General features: G+C 46.5%; 1 protein-coding gene across 3 annotated transcripts in view; it reads right to left on the minus strand.

Moving 5' to 3' along the window:
• The window catches only part of PITPNC1 (phosphatidylinositol transfer protein cytoplasmic 1), a 228,926-nt gene that overhangs the window by 13,535 nt on the left and 196,873 nt on the right, over nucleotides 1-18,518 (minus strand). For all 3 annotated transcript variants that reach the window (XM_040989533.1, XM_040989535.1, XM_040989534.1), the window contains exons 7-8: nucleotides 7,441-7,596; nucleotides 3,510-3,573 (exon numbers count right to left, since the gene is read on the minus strand). In XM_040989533.1, coding sequence (XP_040845467.1) covers nucleotides 3,510-3,573; nucleotides 7,441-7,596 — 220 coding nt within the window. The remainder of the gene's footprint in view (nucleotides 1-3,509; nucleotides 3,574-7,440; nucleotides 7,597-18,518) is intronic.

The following is an 18,518-nucleotide window of genomic DNA, read 5'->3' on the forward strand; positions in this document are numbered from 1 at the left end:
TACATAAACAACCACATACAAGGTCGCCTAAGAGCACAGCACTCAAGTTCCTATTTCAGAAAACATGGGATCCCCGGAAAATGCTGGCTTGGTGAGCTCAACTAGCCTGTGTGAGTGCTTGCAGGTGTCCTGGTCCACCCTGAGCTTGCTTCATTCGCCCTCAGACCGACAGCAGGCACTCCGCACGGCTGACTGCTGAATCACTTTTCATAGTTCCATCCACACAAGCCAGAACTTCCTTCCCTCATACTTCTTGGGCAGAGTCAGGTTTTCAAAGACATTCATGAGAGTCCACTTGGTCCCAGGCTCCCTTTGACAATCTTCTGTGTTCCTCTTTCAAAATACTGACAGATTTGTGAGGCAAAACTGGGCTTTTGTGAAGCCGGGCTGCCTATTTTTAATCCATCTCCCTGCTTGCCCCATCTTGCAAAATGTGTTCTTGCTGCTTTTCTGATGAGTGTTCCAGCCATGCAGAGAGAACCCAAGGCTCACAGATAAAGACCAGTCAGGGCTTTGAAACACAAACTCGTCTCCTCCAACACAGACACGGCTATACTTTACACTGAACATGAGCAGAATAAAACCTGTTTAGGGAAATAAGTTTCGTGACTACCAAATGCTGGAACTCAGAACAGATCCAGAATTAATCCTTGTGTGAAAAACAAATCACCATCCCCTACAATATCTTTCTTTTTTCCCTTGACTATTAATTAAGCACTAGTGGTGGTGATTCTGATTAGAGAGACAGACATCCAAGGCTGACACTGCATCAGGGTGTATGGTTTGTGCAGTGTAGGAGAGTCAAGTCAACAAAGTGACTGCGGCTAAAATTTGGCCAAGCTCACACACTTGCTGATTCGGCCCAGAAGGGGCGCCATTTTCTAATCCGGCTGTCTGACACAGAGTGCATTTTTCTAACACTCACAAGCCATCAAGGTTTAGTAGTTGGCCTGAAGACACCTGCACCACTCTGGTCTAATTTATTTGGACTAAATTAAACTGTCTTTGAAATCCAATCTAATTTACAGCCCATTTATAAGCCAGTAGTTCTGAAACGTCAGCCAGTATTAGAATCTTCCAGAAGACTTGTTTAAACTGATTGCTGGGCAATATACATTCAGGATTGCTAAATTAGTAGAGTTGAGGTGGGGCCTAGGAATGTTGGATTCTAACAAGTATCCAGGGAATACTATGGTTGCATTTCCGAAGACTTCACTTTGGAAACCAGGGCCACGCTCTCTGCATATAGCCAGAGGTGAGAGTTTTCTTACTTTGGACCTTTCCCCCTATTTATTAATAGAGTCCCATTGAGCCTGAATCTGCTAAAGAAAACTAAGCAACGTTAGGTAGCCAAAACTGGTGGGACAGTAACACACCCATCTTCCTAAAATGCCCACAGCTGTCTGACAGAGAAGACACTGTGTGGGCAGGGGCCATTGCCATTCATTGACTGACTGCACCAGCTTAATCAAGAAGCCATGGCATGCCTGGCTAGCACCTCAATGGTGTTGTTCTCAGCCCACTCGCTGACTGAAAACTGCTGTTTGTTTTGGTTGGGTCTGAGTGTGTACATAGCGGGTGGAACTCACTCTGGGTATTACAGGCACCTTGATGACACACACCCACTAACGGCCACACTGGGATTTTTAGGGGCACTCAGATACAGAAAAGACTTTTTGACCAAGAGATTCTTTGAGTTGTTGACAGCTTCCATCTAATACCTTCTAAGTAAACAGGCCAATGTTCTCCAAGTTTCCTGGCTGGGACATAGCCCATTTCCTTTGATGTAGTAGTCCAGCTTTGGACAATCTGAAGATTCTCTCCCCCATTGAAAAGCTTTATGTTCCTTCCTTGCCCCAGGCTCAGCTGAGCCATGTAAGAGTCCGTCCTGATCCTCCGTGCCCAGACATTGCCTTGAATTTCTTTGGCTTCCTGTATCACGTCTCCAATCAAACCCTCTTCTCTAGTGAAGAACCTTACAGAGTTTTAGCCTCTTGGTCAGAATGTGGCCACCCTTTTTTGATGTTGCCTTTTCTGAAAAATTCTCTTTGGTCCTAGGGAGAAACCTATTCCACCGCCTGTCTCCCAGTCTTCAAGTGGCAGAGTTTTGGCCTTTCAATGTCTGTTCTTCTGCCAAACTTCGCATCAGCTTAAGCTCATGATTCTTTGGGTATCTTTTTTTTTTCCTGTTCCCTTGGTGTTGGTAGCAAAGAAACCACAAACTCCAAAGAGTACAACAGATACCAGAAGATTTTTAACCCCTCTTTGGGATTTATGCTTCCTTTGAGAATCTGAATAAAGTTCACTAGAAAAAAAATCACTAGAAATATTTGAGGAACTGAAGAAGTCATCACAGAAGACTCTCCTTCCACCTATCCCACCAAAGAAAACTGCAAGTAGACAGGTCTTTGGGGGAACCTGAGGACAATGTGGCAAGCCACACGTACTCACGACATGAGCAAAGCATAGTGGCATTTGTGACTAGAAACATTAAATCATATTCTGTCTCTGGACAGATGTGGGGAGATGCACTGGCTCTCTAAAAGGTGCAGATCTGGGAAAATTGCAAAAATAAAATAAGTCTGTAGCCTACAAAATCATGTCTTTCCAAAGGCAATTCACAAATAGCCAACAACGTTAATAACCATCACTGTCTTTGTCCATTTCATTCACTGTGTCCTCTGACTTTCATGTTGGTGTCTTCTGCTAAGAACAGGGAAAGCATTGGTAGAACAAGGATGGAAGGACCAAAATGCAATATAGGTTACACTCAGGCCACATTTAATGTGACATAGGAACAAGCCAAGGAGGAGGGCAGCTTGCTAGACAACTGACCTGAAAAATCAGATCTAACCTAAGGCATCCACTGGGCGTGTTCCTCTCTATTTATAGCCAAGGACAAGAGCTGTCTGATGACTGATTCTGGAAATCGCAGAGGATTCATGTGGGCAGAGCAGGAGTTCACAGGGTCTGGGAAGAATGGTCCATCCGTCAGAGGAAAAAACCAACCTTGTTGTTATTTATTGGAAATGTGCAGAACTTGTTTAACTCTTTCTTGGTCACGAAACAGGCCAGCCTCTGTCTACCCTTAAAGCTTTGCAGAACCTTTATATTATTTAGTAAGGAATTGTTTCAAGTGTTTTTTGATTCAAAGGACTGTTCTGACTTGATATGATGCTATAGACAACTTTGATCTTGAATAGAAGTTTGGGATAAATCGAGTTGGGTCTGAAACCCATCCAAACAGAGAATGATGGAGCTCTGCAGATCAACTTGCAAGCATCAAAAACACCGAGGTCTTAGTTAATCAATAGTTCTGTGGTTATTTTAGCTCAAGTTTCTGCAATTACATCTTCATCATGCCTAGTGGATAATGCCATTTCCAACACAGGAAGCAGTGGCCTGCCTTTGTTGTTGTCCTAGGTAGCAGTTGAAACCAAATGGACCCAAAGCCCAAGTCCATGTGCTACTGGGAGGTTCTCCAAGTTACAGTGGGGAAGTTGACTTACCATACCACTCATCAACCCATGCAAAAGCCTGTCTATGTCCAATCAGCAGGATGTCTCGGACCACCTGGAAAGTAAAAGGCACAAGCTAAATAACATCATGCTTGGTTAAAACACCAAAACCAAAACAAACAAAAATCAGGCTATGTCCCATTCTGGGAGTCCTCGTGGTGATTACCTACGTCCCTGTCAGTATGTGGTGACAATTAGACTGACATGCGCAGACAGCACGCCTGCTCCCCCTTGACCCTTTGCACGCTGTGCATGTATTTTACTGGAAATGAATTTGTTTCATTTGAGCCTCGGGTTGGGGATGTGTAAAGGTGGATGACAAGTACCTGACAGTCACATGGCAGTGATTGAATGACTCTACACTCATCACCTGGAGGCTCTTCCTTTCATTGATCTTGAACCAAAACGGTGTCTGCTTTTCATTTGTGGGTGGGTGTACGTCTCTCTGGGACCAGGAGGGCACACATGCTGGAAATCAAGAGCACTTTTCTGGGCAGCAAGCCACTTCTACACAAAGAGCCCTTAACATTCCCTGTTCTCTGATGAATTATCCCAAATACTGATTCAGTTAAAAAAAAATAAAGGAGGGTGTGTGCCAGGGACCAAAGCACTTAAACCATCACCTACTGTTTCCCAGGAACTGGGTTGGGAGGAAGTTAGGGGTTAGGAGTGATAGCCAGGCACGGAACCCAGGCATTCTGATATGGGATGTTGGCATCTTTCTGCTGGGCCAAATGCCTGTTCCCAGTTATCTATGATTGAAAGAATGTAAGGGGCTCAGTGCAATAGCCTAGTGGCTAAGTCTTTGCCTTGCATTCACCCGGATTGCATACAGACACCCGTTTGTGTCCCCGCTACTCTTCTTCCCATCCAGCTCCCTGCTTGTGACCTGGGAAAGCAGCAGATTGTCCAAAGCCTTGGGACCCTGCGCCTGTATGGGAAACTGGGAGAAGTTCCTGCCTCCTGGCTTCAGATTGGCTTAGCTCCTGTCAGCTCTGGTTGTTTTGGCCACTTGGGGAGTGAACCAGTGGACAGAAGATCTTTCCCTCCGTCTCTCCTCTCTGTAAATCTGCCTTTCCAATAAGAATAAATATATCTTTTTTAAGAAAGAGAAAGAGCAGAAACAGCAGAAATGGGAGTGATAGGGTTGGTTGAAGACGGAATCAAGTGGTTGCTGAGGGTGACATGTCATGATAACAGAAGGCCAAGGAAAATCCCACAGGCCGTGTGTGTGTGTGTGTGTGTGTGTGTGGTCTGATACCGCTTATATGCTTTTATTGTTTTCTGTCTCATCCTGAATAATTTTTTAAATCTTTCTTGCACACTCACAGTCTCCCCGTAACATTCCTTTTTTTCCTGCCAAGCCAAATCCAGTGACTGTCGATACTTAAGGGCTAGGGGGAAGCAATTAGTAAACTATTACTATTTTTAAGTAAATCTATCAAGTTGAGAGACAGAGAGAGCTCCCATCTGCTGGCTGACAAGGGCTGGGGCTCGGCCAGGCTGAAGCCAGGAGCTTCAAACTCACCCATCTCTCCTCTGGAAGGGTTCGAGTTATGTTTCAGCAATTGACAGCTTTGAATTTGGTGTGTTTGCCCAAACAAGGGGAGCATTTCTAATGAAGTATTTGTATTAGCTCCTGGCCTTCGGATCCCCACGGAGGCTTCAGGACGGGGAGCAGGAGACATGCCATGAATAGAAGAAAGAATGCACAGTGCTGAGTGTGTCAAATTCAGGGAATGCAGAGGCGCAGCATCCAGGCATCAGTAAACACACCCCGTTATACGGAGCACAAACACAACACAGCTGCCGGCTGCAAACAAGAATTCAATCAAGTGCTAATGGCTCTGCGATTCAACAGTTTCCCCCTCTTAACTGTGAACAGACGCTTAAAAAAACAACAAAGGTGTTCAGAGAAAGGCATCCCTGGCACTTGAAGCCCATTCAAATGCTAGTCTCATTAGCTGGGTGAGCAGGTGTGTTTGGGGACATAGATCACACCTCATTATATTTGGAAATGGGCAATGGGAATGCCTGGAATAGAGCATTCTTCTTCCAGATTTTTTTTTTTAAGATGTGTTTATTTTTATTGAGAAGGCAGATTTACAGAGAGAAGGAAAGACAGAAAGATCTCTCATCTGCTGGTTCGCTCCCCCCAAGGGGCCACAATGGCCAGAGCTGTGCTAATCTGAAGCCAGCAGGCAGGAGCTTCTTCCAGGTCTCCCACGCAGGATGCAGGGTCGCAAGGTTTTGGGTATCCTCTACTGTTTTGCCACGCCACAAGTAGGGAGGCTGGAATGGAAGTGGAATAGCCAGGACATGAACCAGCATCCATATGGAATCCCAGGACATGCAAGGCGAGGATTCAGCTACTAAGTAACCCATTCTGGAGGCCAGTTAGGCCCAGCAACAAGACACTGCTGAGGACATCTGCATATGACATCTGAGTGTCCTGCTTTTGTTTTCCATTCTTGCATCCCCTTACTGTGCACCCGGAAGGCAGCAGGTGAGGCTTCATATCCATGGGCCCCTGTGTCCATGTGGGAAACCAGGTTGGAGTTCTGGCTCCTGGCTTCGGTGTAGCCCAGCTCAGGTTGCTCAGAGTATTTGAGGAGTGAATAGGCAGGTGGGAGATCTTTTGTCTCTCTGTGTCTCAGCCTCATCTCTCTGCCTTTCAAATAAGCTATGCTTTTTAAAAAGCCCAAGAAAATAGATTTTGAAAACCAGCCAAAGTCAATTGTAAGACAAGAAGATGCTGCAGCAATCTAAATTTGCTTTGTGGGAAGAAATAGAACGTGCTATGACAGCGGCCCTGTCAGCACTTTGTTTCGGGTTAAAAAGCTCCAGGAAAGGGATATTATGGGAAGTCAGATAAGACACAGCCTTAGATGCAAGGATGGGGCAGGAGAACGCTGACTCTGGGACCTGTGACTGCCTTCCTGCTTCTGGGAGGACGAGGAGAAGCTCCGGACCTCCATTCCCGTGGCGCTCCCTTTCAGCCAAGAGCTCAGTCCAGGAACCGCAGTCTTGTCTGTTTAGGAGCACACGCCGTGGCCTCTCACGTTTGTCCCAGGGTCTCTTACCATCCACCTAAACTATGGGGGCGTTGAGAAGCAAACCATCTCTTCCTTGGTCCTAGATCTAAGAATTAAACTTTCCATTGTCCATCGGCCCCCAATGTCAGGAGAGAAATCTATTCATGTATCAACTGCTCAGTGCATGCAGGTGAACTCCAGTGTCCCCCATCCCCCCGAAGTTCCAAGACTGTCCTTCATCAGTGTTTAAGCGGAAAGGTAAACAGAGTCAGCCCTGGAACACCTTAGAAACATAGAAAATTTAAATCACCACCAAGTGAATTCCTGCTGTAAAACTGCCATGTTTCATTAAGGTAGATATTCAACAGAAGCTCATACTCTGAGTTTGTTCCTCATTTTGTAGTAACACAATTGTGAAAGGGACAGAAACGTTGAGGTGTGCTACCTAATGGGACCAATGGAATTTCTTTTTTCATCTTATGGGCGCTCTCCCACCTTAGGAGCCTACATCCGCAGGAGCTGTCTGAGTGAGAATTGGCCTACGAGCCGTGCACACTGATAAATGCCCTGGCCGCTTCCCAAGGGCCTTCCTCAGCAAGCAGATTAGCCCAGTGCTCAAGACAGAAGTGTATTTGGAAAGCTCCAGGCCCCAAAGCTCCAGGTCTCTCTCTCAGACAGCAGCTCAGAGAGAGAGAGAAAGAGGAAGAGTGAAACATCAATTACCAGCAAAAAATGAAACCCAGGTATGCCACGCATCTGCGCCTAAGAGGTGAGTTTCACATGCAGTCACCTGGCTTTGGTTTGGCAGTTGTGTCTCACACACTTCATCCTGCTCGTAAAGACAACGGCCTTGGCTGTAGTCCAGGAACTGGTATTGGTTCACGTACCTTATGAACGAACTGTTCCACTCTGGTCTGGAGTCCCCAGACCTCAAACTTGACAGTCACCAGCTTGTAGGAGCACATGATGGGCTGATGGTGATCCCTCCAGCCTTCCCTTAGCTGTCCCCGGCCCGTCTTCTCGGACTTGAAGTGTTTAGGATCCTGGGGGGGAATGTATCAAAGAAACGGATATATTACAAGTTTGACTCTCTAGAGGACATGTCCAGCGTAGGAAAATCCAGGGAGGAAGTAGATTCACGGCTGCCAGGGATTGGCGAGGGGTAGGGATGTGCTGTGTCCACTCATGGGCTCAGGCTTTCTTGCTAAGATGGTGAAATCACTTCGGAACTAGGTAGTGGTGATAGTCACGCCACCCCGTGAGTACCAACTCCATCGAGTTGTGCCCTTCGTTAGAGCACGAATTGCAGGGCATCTTCATTTTATAAAAGGAAGTTTGTGATGGGATCAAGTGGCAAGAAGACAGCTCACCTAATTTAAATGTCAAAAAAAGCGATTTAAAACGAGATCTTACAATATCGTGCTATATTTTCCCTTGACCTTGGGGCCAATAAACTTTGCTACAGAGAAAGGCGGCTGGTTTGTTTCTGTGAAGTGCAAATTGGTACAATCACCATGGTCGATTACTCAGCAATGCCAACAAATATGTACAAAGCGAAGCAGATGCCTAACTACGATTTGATAGCTCCACGTCTAGAGTACAACGTGTGCCCTCGGCCGCCAAAAGACTATTCTGAAACATTCACAACAGCTTTAAACGTAAGAGACAAAGAATGGGAACAGTTCAGACTTTCATCCGTAGGAAGCCAGATCATCTCATCAGGGGACAAGACACCCAAGGAGAAAAGAATAAATAATTCCTGCTGGTTGACACATGTAGGAATCACGTGCGAGTCCCACAGACTAGGTTAACCCAAGAGCCAAATGCAAGAGCGGAGTGTACACTGTGCAATTCAAACTGAAGTCCAAGGGTAAAATGTATCTACGGGATTAAAGCAAGAGGCGCAAGGGTCTGTGCAAAGCGGCCTAAGAGGAAACCCCGCAGTGATTTTATGTTGAGCTGGATGTAGCATGCAAACATTTACCAAGTCTTTACATCTTTCAGCTGTAAGACTTAACGAAGAACAGTAGAAAAGGTGTCTTTTTGTTTTGTTTTAATGTGTAACCATGTCGTATTTGCTCAGTGATCGTCAGATGGAGATCAGCCACTACTTAGATCACTGGAGATCGTTTCTCCAGAGGTGCTTCCAAGCCGACACAGAACAATGTGCAGAGTGGCCCTGCTTGATGTTTAGAAGTCTATGTGGAATGTTCACGCTCATGAAGAGAGCTTGTGGGGCTTGCTTCGCGAGCTGGGTGGGCGGCCCTTGACTAGGATCCTCATCCCGGCCCTGGCGGATGGAGGCAGAAGCCAGGGGTGAGAGGTGACAGCCCCAGGTACAGAGCAGAAGCAGAAAAGAAGGGTCTGGTCTAATGTAAAGAAAAAGTAGATGGGCAGAGAGCAGAGCAGCCAGGTGGGGACTGACCCAGTCCCTGCAGGAGTGAGGCTGAGTGATCTCTCTCTCTCTCTCTCTCTCTCTCTCACACACACACCCCTCTGGCTGCAGCTGCACAGGGCTGTCTGGTGCTCGCTTCTGAAGAGGTTTAGCCAGCTGCCATCACCAGCCTCTGCAGCTGCGACTCCTCCAGGAGAGATACCTGTGCGTGCTCCTGCCACTGTGTCCCCTCCTCCAGGCAGCCCAAGTAGAGCCTTATCTTTCCCACCTTCATGTTCTGTGGCCAGAGGGGCTTCCCAATGCATACTCCCAAACCCATCCCACAGCACCCACCAAGTCATCAGGGGTAACATTAAAATGCCCTGGCATGGAGCTGCTCGCACCTCATGGGTCAGCATCCCAAGCCCACAGTTCTCCGCTTTGCCCCAGGAAGTGCCTCGCAGCCCCAGGCTGACATCCCAGAAACTGAACATTTTTTGGGCAAGTGTTGGGGGGTCTCCTTCTGAAGTTCCCTCATTGCAGCCAACTGCATTCTCTGCCTGTATCTCCTTTTCTTTCAAGACTCAATCCCGGGGTGGCCGTGGGTACGTGACACACCTGCCTCTCCACTGGGCGTGCCCAGGTTTGAGTCCTGGCTCTTCTGATTCCAGTTTCCTGCCAACGTAGACTCTGGGAGGCAGTGTGGTGGCTCAGGTAGTTAAGCTCCTGCTTGGCATGTGAGAGACCTGGCATGAGTTTCTGGTACCTGGGTTCAGCCTGGCCCAGTTCTGGATGTTATGGGTATTTGAGTAGCAAACCAGAGGATGGAAGATTTCTTTGCCTTTCAAAGAAGTGAAATAAACAAATAAAACACTCTACCACAAATACAATCTAAAGTGTTCTATGCGTTACTGAGGTGGCATCTTCAAGGCGGACACCAGCTCTGCATTTAACAGGTGTCCCCACACACAGTGATGCTGTAGTGGTCCTTAAGTTGAGCATATGTTCAGTATTAGATATGAGCAGTGAGAGCCTGGCTCTCTTACTGACTTTTCTAAAAAGGTGCATTTATATGAAAGGCAAAAACAACAGAGACAAGTTGAGACAATTAGAACAAGGAAGCTAATGAGAGAGAGAGAGAGAGAGAGAGAGAGAGAGAGAGAGAGAGAGAGGCAGAGAGAGAGTTTTCATCCACTGATCTGCTCTCTAAATAACTGCAATAGCTAGGTCTGGGTTAGGTCTCCCACATGGATGGCAGAAGCTGGATTAGAAGTGGAGTTGGTGGGATTGAACTGATACTCAATTCTGAATCCTGATTACAGGATACCAGGGTAGTAAACAGCAGTTTAACTCACTAGGCCACAACGCTGGCCCCATACATAACCAGTATTAAGAGGATGGAAACTAAATTCATTGGTGGTGTTTGGAGGCGGAGACACTGGAAAGGGATAAAATTAAATTAGGTCATTAGGATGGATGAGATCATGGGGATGTGAAAACCCTCTATAAGAGGGACAGAGATACAGAAGTGCCCACATGCTCCTGTCATGGCATGATACAGCCCAAAGAGGTCCCATACCACAGCCAGCTCCATGTTACTGGGATCTTGTGTGTCCAGAACCATGAGCCAAAATAAAGCCCTTCCCTCAATAGCTGACTGCCTGAATATGGAGTCATAGGAATATAAAGCAAACACAGAAAGGAACATAAAGTCTGTCCTGCTATGGGAGTAGAATAAGATGGACAACAGGGATTCTGGGAAGGGTTAAGAAGAAGAGGATGAAGAAGGATTGTCCCAGGGGAATATGTGTGTGACAGGGCTGATGACCTTGGCTGTGGGAAGCCTTTTGGAAGCTTTGTTTCCAACTTTGTGATGTTGTTTGTCCATTGTCTGAACCAACCCAGAAGCTGCCCCCGAGAGCAGATGCACAGGCCTGGAAAGATTACACTAATTTAATAACACAGTACATGAAAAAAGCCTAAGTGCAGGGCCTGGCCCATAGCAAGTGCTCAATTGATGTTGGCCATTACTGCACTTCCCGAGGCAGCCAATGGAACCTTTATATGACATGTCCAACCCTGCAGTCTGGAGCAAAGACGGCATGCTTTCCCAAAGCTGCCAGGCAAAGATTTGATGTTTAAAGCAACAGGATTAATTTTCCCTAGCCTTATATGCTCTTATAGTGGATAATGCCATTAAGAATACCAAGATGATGATCATTATAATAATGAGTAAGTGGGAGAAAAAATTTGGAGGTGATGGATGGGTTTTTCAGTATACGTTGTGGTAAAGGTTTCATGAGGACAAGCTTATCTTCAAATTCACTGGGCTGTGTGCATTAATTTTGTATGTCAAAAAATTTTTTTAAATTATATTGAGTTGAAATAAAAGGAGAAGACAAAAACAAATCAAGCATGCATCATCAGGCAGACTACAATGCATTGCCTTCCCTCACTGCACTGGGGTGCTGGTCCTCTCATCTGGTGCTGGTGTTGTGGCATGCAGAAGAACTTGCTGCTTGCAATGCAGGCATCCCATACTAGAGTGCTGGTTCAAGTTCTGGCAGCCCTGCTTCTGATCCAGCTTCCTGCAAATGCACCTGGGAAGGCAGTGGATGACGGCCCAAGTTCTTGAGCCCCTGCCACCAAGTAGGGGCCCTGGATGGAATTTCTGTCTCCTAGCTTTGGCCTGATCCAGCCCTCACTACTGCAGCTATCTGGGGAGAAAACTAACAGATGGAAGACCTCTGTCTCTCTGCCTTGCAAATAAATGAATTAAATCTTGAACAGGGAGCGGGGTTGGTGCTATGGTGCTGGAATTCCATATGGGTGCCAGTTGGCATGCCAGCTGCTGCTTCACTTCTGATCCAGTTCCTTTTGATTGTACCTGGAAAAGCAGAAGATGATCCAAGTGCTTGGTCCCTTGCACTAGAGTGTGGGAGACCCAAAGAAGTCCCCAGCTCCTAGCTTCATATGGGTCCAATTCTGGTCCATCCAACCATTTGTGGAGTGAGTCAGATTATGCAAGATCTCTTTTGTCTCTTCCTCCCCATAACCCTTTCAAATAAAGTCCTTAAAAAAAGTGGGCCTGGTGCAATAGCCTAGTGACTAAAGTCCCTGCCTTGCATGCACCAAAATCCCGTATGGGTACTGGTTCATATTCTAGTTGCTCTACTTCCCATCCAGCTACCTGCTTGTGGCATGGGAAAGTAGTGGAGTACGGGCCCAAAGCCTTGGGACCATGGACCCCTGTTAAGTGGCTCCTCACTCCTGGCTTCAGATAAGCTCAGTTCAGGTCACTGTGGTCATTTGAAAACTGAACCAGCGAATGGAAGATCTTTCTCTCCGTTTCTCCTTCTCTCTGTCAATCTGTCTTTCCAATAAAGATGGGTGGATTTAAAAAGAAAAAAAGAAAAGAAAAAGAAAAAAAGGAGAGTCTATCTCTTCTTCCCTTGAATTTAATCTGGTTGGTGCTTTGCTTTGGTGGATAGAATATGGTGAAAGAGACACTTTGCTGGTTTCAACTTTTAAGAGAAGCTGGAAACCAGAAACCGGAAGCCTGCCATTATGTAAAAAGCCAAGTCTGAGTACCTTAGACCACTGCACTGCGGGGTCGCTGAAACTAGCCACACTGGGAGAGCGAGTGAAGGATCTTCGACCAGGTCTTAGGTGTTGCAGCTCAGACACCTTAGGGAAAAGACTCCTTAGTTCCACCCCAGCACGGGCCAGGAAAAGCAGATCTGCCCAACTAACCAGGTAAAATGCAGAACTATGAGAAATAATCCACAGTGGTTGTTACTGTTTTAAATATTTACTTCTTTGGCAGGAAAGAGAGGGTGGGGAGAGAGTAAGAGAGACTAGCTACCACCCATTAGTTCACTTTCCAAATGCCTACAACACATGGGGCCGGGGTAAGACAGAACCCAAAGACTGGAGCTCAGCAGCACGCAGCACAAGTCAGCAGCTGGAGCCTGAATGGAACCCACAATCTGCGGTGTAGGACAGAGGCGACTTAGCCACAGATCAAACACCCGGGGCACTGCTGCTGTTTTAAGCCAAAATCTGGGGTGGCATGTCACTTAGTCAAAGGCAACAAGACAGATGTATCAAGTGGATTAAAAAAACAAATGCATTAACTGGATTGCTAAAGATGAAGAAGAGAGTGAATGCTACTTTGTTCTTTCACCGAACACACCAGAAGTTTAAGTCATCAGCCACAACTGCCTGGAAGCTACAAACGAGGAAACGGAAGCCTGCCAAGGAGCTCCTGTGGATTAAAAGTCAGGGGCTAAGGTTAAACTGGGAAAACTGGTTTCTTTCAGCACCTGCTTTTAGACTTTCCCACAGGTGAGGCAAATGAAGGGCGTTATTCACTCTGCTAACGTTGAGGCAAAAAGACACGGCGTCCACCCTGTGGTCAGCCAGCACATGGACAGGCAAATCCTCATGGTGCTGAGTGAAGGTTGTCTTCCTTGGGTTGGGGACTGGGTAAATAAGGGCTGGGTACACACGCAGGACAGAAAGCAGGAGGCCAAATCTTAGGCCAACTCAGGGTCACAGGGAGACAAAGAACACAGGGAAAAGAGCAAGGTGGGCAGGAAGGCACTAAAATTTAGGGAACTAAAATAAAAGCCAACGCCATAGCCTTAACTTCCTCCAGGCCCCTTAGATCCTGTCCATGGGATGTGAGCGAAAAAACTGCAGATGAACTGCAGAACAGCTGGCCACGCACTGGCCCCATCTTGCCCAAATCATGGGCTGCCTCTGGCTCATTTCTTCAGCTCATGGTTCTTGCCTTTGAGATGGTACCTGTTCTAGAATCTTCCTGGACACACTGATTCTGCTCGTCTCAAGAATCAAACAAGGAAGCTCAGCGTGGTAGCCAGGTGGCTACAGTCATCGCCCTGTATGTGCTGGGATCCCCTATGGGCGCCTGTTTGTGTCCCAGCTGCTCCATTTCCCATCCAGCTCCCTGCTTGGTGCCTGGGAAAGCAGCAGAGGATGGCTCAAAGCCTTGGGACCCTGCACCTGCCTGGGGAGACCCAGAAGAAGCTCCTGGCTCCTGGTTTTGGATTGATTCAGTTCTGGCCATTGTAGCCACTTTGGGAGTGAAACACTGGACAAAAGATCTTTCTCTCTGTTTCTCCTTCTCTCTGTAAATATTTCATATATATATATATATATTTTTTTTAAAGCAAGAATCTGCAACACTGAGGGTCATGGTCAATTTGAATCTCAGTTCAGAGTTAAGATTGGAAGAATCACTGCTCGAACAGCACAGTGTGGAGGCTTCAATGCATGAATGGGTCTTGATGGCAGTTTCTAATCATACAATTCTCTGAGCAGCCTTTTTTGGGGGGGTCAGCAAATTAAGCCACTGCTTATGATGTCAGCATTCCATTTCAGAGAGCCAGATCAGGCCCCGCTCCACTGCTTCTAATCCAGTTCCCTGTTAATGTATCTAGGAAAACAGTGGGTGATGACCAAAGCACTTGAGCCCCCCACTTCTCATGAGGGAGACCCAGGCTCCTGGCTTCAGCCTGGACCAGTCCCAGTCACTGTGGCCATTTGAGTAGTGAATCTCTGTTATTCTGCTTTTCCCATAGATAAATGCTTCTTTCCACAAAAGTTACAGTTTTGAGAAAGGCTAAATGGGAATGCAGAGTCTACTACATTTTAAAGATAAATAGAACTTCCTATTTTAATTCTAATCGTGTTAAAGAATAGAATTCTGAAGCTTGAAGTGATGATTTGGTTCATGTCCTTAATTCTACAGATAAGAAGCCCAAAACTTGAGAGAAAGGAAATGCTTGGCTGCCAAGTCTCCCACATGTGATAACAGGACCATGACTACTATGCCAGCCTCCTCCCCTAATCCTAGCCCAGTGTGCTTTCCAATACATTTACTTCTAATGTGAAGGGGCACAGGGTGTTTTTCTTAGAGCAGGCACCAAAAAAACAATGAACAATTGAATTTTCAATGGCAACTGGCACAAAGAATATGTACAAGGCGGGCATGTTCTTTAGCTATTGACTTCACGTACTCAACCTCAGTCAAAGCCTGCAATTAGGGGTTCACTTGCAAAGAGCTGGAGGGAAGGAAAGATGTACCTGAGAATTCCTCTCATCAAAACTCAAGAGCAGAGCCAGCACAATGGCTCAGCTGGCTAATCTTCCACCTGCCAGTGCTGCCATCCCATTTGGGTGCTTCTTCATGACCCGGGTGCTCCACTTCCCATCCCACTCCTTGCCTATGGCCTTGGAGGGCAGTGGAGGATGAGACCCAAATCCTTGGGAGATCTGGAAAAAGCTCCTGGCTCCTGCCTTTGAATTGGTTCAGCTTTGGCAGTTGGGGCCATTTGGGGAGTGAACCAGTGCATGGAAGCTCTCTCTCATTCTCTCCATGGACTTGCCCTTCAATAAAAATAAATAAATCTTTAAACAAAAAAATTAAAAAAGAAAATTGTTCTGCTGTAGTTTCAGATATATATCTTAACTTTTTGTTTTTAAAGATTTAGTTATTTTCATTGGAAAAACAAATCTACAGAAAAAAGAGGAGACAGAGAGCAAGATCTTCCATCTGCTGGTTCACAATGGCTGGAGCTGAGCTGATCAGAAGCCAGGAGTTAGGAGTTTCTTCTGGGTCATGGTTCCAAGGCATTGGGCTGTTCTCTACTACTTTCCTAGGCCATAAGCAGGGAGCTGGATGGGAAGTGGAACAGATGTGATACAAATCAACACCCACATGGGATGCCAGTGCTTGAAAGGTGGAATATTAGCCAATTTAGTCAATGCAATTGGCCTTAAATAAATACGTTTTAAAGAAAGATAGATATATATATATGTATATATATATATATTATTGGAAAGTCATATTTACAGAGAGAAGGAGAGACAGAGAGAAAGATCCTCCGTCCAGTGATTTGCTTCTCAAGTGACCACAATGGCTGGAACTGAGCTGATTTTAAGCTAGGAACCAGGAGCTTTTTCCAGGTCTCCCACATGGGTACAGAGTCCCAAGGTTTTGGGCCATGCTCGACTGCTTTCCCAGGCCACAAGCAGGGAGCTAGATGGGAAGTGGAGCAGCTGGGACATAAACTGGTGCCCATATGGATTCTGGTGCATGCAAGGTGAGGACTTCAGCTACTAGGCTACCATGCCAGGCCTGCTAAATAAATAAATCTTAAAAAACAACAACTCTGGGAGCAGACACACATTCACAGGGAATGCTTTTGAAGGAAGAGAAGCCCAAAATAGGAGAGGAGGACAAGTGACGGTGCGAGGTCTCATCTGGGAGAGAATTTTCTATTCCCCTCTCCAACTCCCTTCCACTCCACCTCCCTCCCAATACCCTTTGCACTGAACTCATTTGCTTCATCTTTCATTTTCTCATTTGGTTTTGTGAACGTTAGGTATCTAAATTGCCTCATTCACCTATTGGTCGACCTTTCTCACAATTTTTTTAAAACCAAATGTATTTCTGGTTTACAGTTCTATAGCCTCTGCAATATTTTTGGACCCGATTCAAACTCTTGTTACATGCCATCTATCACTCTTTCTCAAAGAACAGGCGCTACTTTGCACATCAGACATCCGTTTCATGTTTGCTTATTTTAAGATGAAGTTTCCACACTTTAAGCTTCATCTCAGATGCCACAAGTTCTCTGGGTCATTCTACATGCCACTTTCAGGGTTTAGTCCATTATAAAAAGATCATAAAGCTTGACTGGGGTGACAGGGAGGTCACACATCCTGTTGGATCGACTCGGTGTATTAAAAAAAAAAAGGGTGGCAGTGGTGAAGTTCTTTGCAATGGGTGGCATGGTGATCCTTCCCCCACCAAAAGATATGCCCAAGTCCTTACCTCTAGCACCTATAAATGTGATCTTATTTGGGAAAAAAGGTCTTTGCCAATATAATTAAATGAAGGCTCTTCAGATGAGATCATCCTGGATTAAATGGATGGCCCTAAATCCCATGACAAATGTCCTTATAAGAAGACTTGGAGGGGAGAAGGTCACACGAGGACAGGGCAGAGACTGGAGTGATGCAGTCACAAGCCTGGACTCCTGGAGCCATCCGAGGCTGCTGGAAGAACGGAGGGGGTCATCTCCTAGAACCTGCCCTTGATTTTGGACTTCTGGGCTCCACAGTTAGAGGGGACAGCTCTGGGTCAAGGAGCAAACAGAACAAGAGCAACCACCAGTACACTCTAATCACGCTGGCCTTGGGTGGGGTCTGGAATCCGGCTTTTCCATAGCCACCCCATAGCCTACCACAGCCTAGCCAAAGTGCAACCCCTGTTGTTTCCTAGGACAGCTGAGAGTTAAAGCATAGGGACTTATCATTTCCCAACCAGGACTTTGGAGAATCAAGAAGAATCGGACCCACACATCTTTCCCTGTTCCTGTTTGTTAGCCACCCTTGGTCCTCTGGGGCTGCAGGTGTATCACCATGGAGTGATTTTGTGATGTTCCACAGTTGTCTGCGCTGAGCACCCCTTCTGATGAGGACACTCTTGGTATTCCATTAAGCCCATCCTAACAGCCTCCTTTTAATTAGACAACCTCTGAGGTACGGGACTTCAGCCTACCTTTTTGAGGGACACAACTTAACTCATGTTTCAAAGAGGTTTTTACAATACAATCTTCCAGATTCTCTAGACAACATTCTACTACCCACACACTTGGTCATGTTGGGCTGAACCCCATGGTTAGCTGGACCCACTGGCTAACACTGCTTCTCTGAAAGGGATGCTCCTCCCTCGAGGATCCTGCCCAGCTCCTCCATCCCCAGGGACTGGCTGCGGCTCCAAGATCTTCTCGCTGGGACTTACAGATTTATCCTCCACAAGGTTGCTGGCTTTGGATGCTGTTGCTACTCCCCAGACATGGCAGATGGCAAATTGAACCCTTATAGCTAAGCCCATCTGTATGGAAGGGCTGAGACGTGCCAGGGCTGTTTCTCCAGGGCCAGATGAATCTGGCTGGCTACCCCTGCCCTCTTTAGAAGGCTTTGGCCTTCTACATCTGCAGGTCTCTGGCACTTGCACGTGGTGCATGGATGAAGGTGAGGCTATGGGCCTCTTCACCAGTGCAGCCCATGTGAAAGTGTGTCCTGTGTTGACTCCACTCCATCTTGCTCCACTCACCTGGAAGGTGACAAGGAGAAACTCATGGGGGATGCTGGTCCACCTGAGGCTAATGTTGCATCTCGGAGACAATCTTGTCAGCTGACATTCCCTGGGATACAGTCTCCTTGATGAATTATACTTTCAACCTGCACCAGAAAGGATAACAACCCAGGGGGGCCGGGGGGCTTGCTCTGTTCATGGGAATGCGAAGGTTTTGATAGAGGTTAGATGAGATGGGACTACTGCAGTCAGGAACCACTGCCTGATGTAACCCCAGGGCCCTAAACTAGCGAACACAGTAATGATTATCTATCACAAGTCAAGTATTTTCCTAGATTCTGAAACTCCGAGCTGGTACAGGTGCTAGTGTAATTCCCTCCCATGAATGGCTGCTCCAACTAGGCAAAATATAGCTCTGAGTTTACTGTAGATTTTCTTAAGCTTGAGTCATAAGAGAG

Source organism: Ochotona curzoniae, unplaced genomic scaffold, assembly GCF_017591425.1.
Source record: "Ochotona curzoniae isolate NIBS_2020 unplaced genomic scaffold, NIBS_Ocur_1.0 contig_523, whole genome shotgun sequence".
Classification (NCBI taxonomy): Eukaryota; Metazoa; Chordata; class Mammalia; order Lagomorpha; family Ochotonidae; genus Ochotona; species Ochotona curzoniae.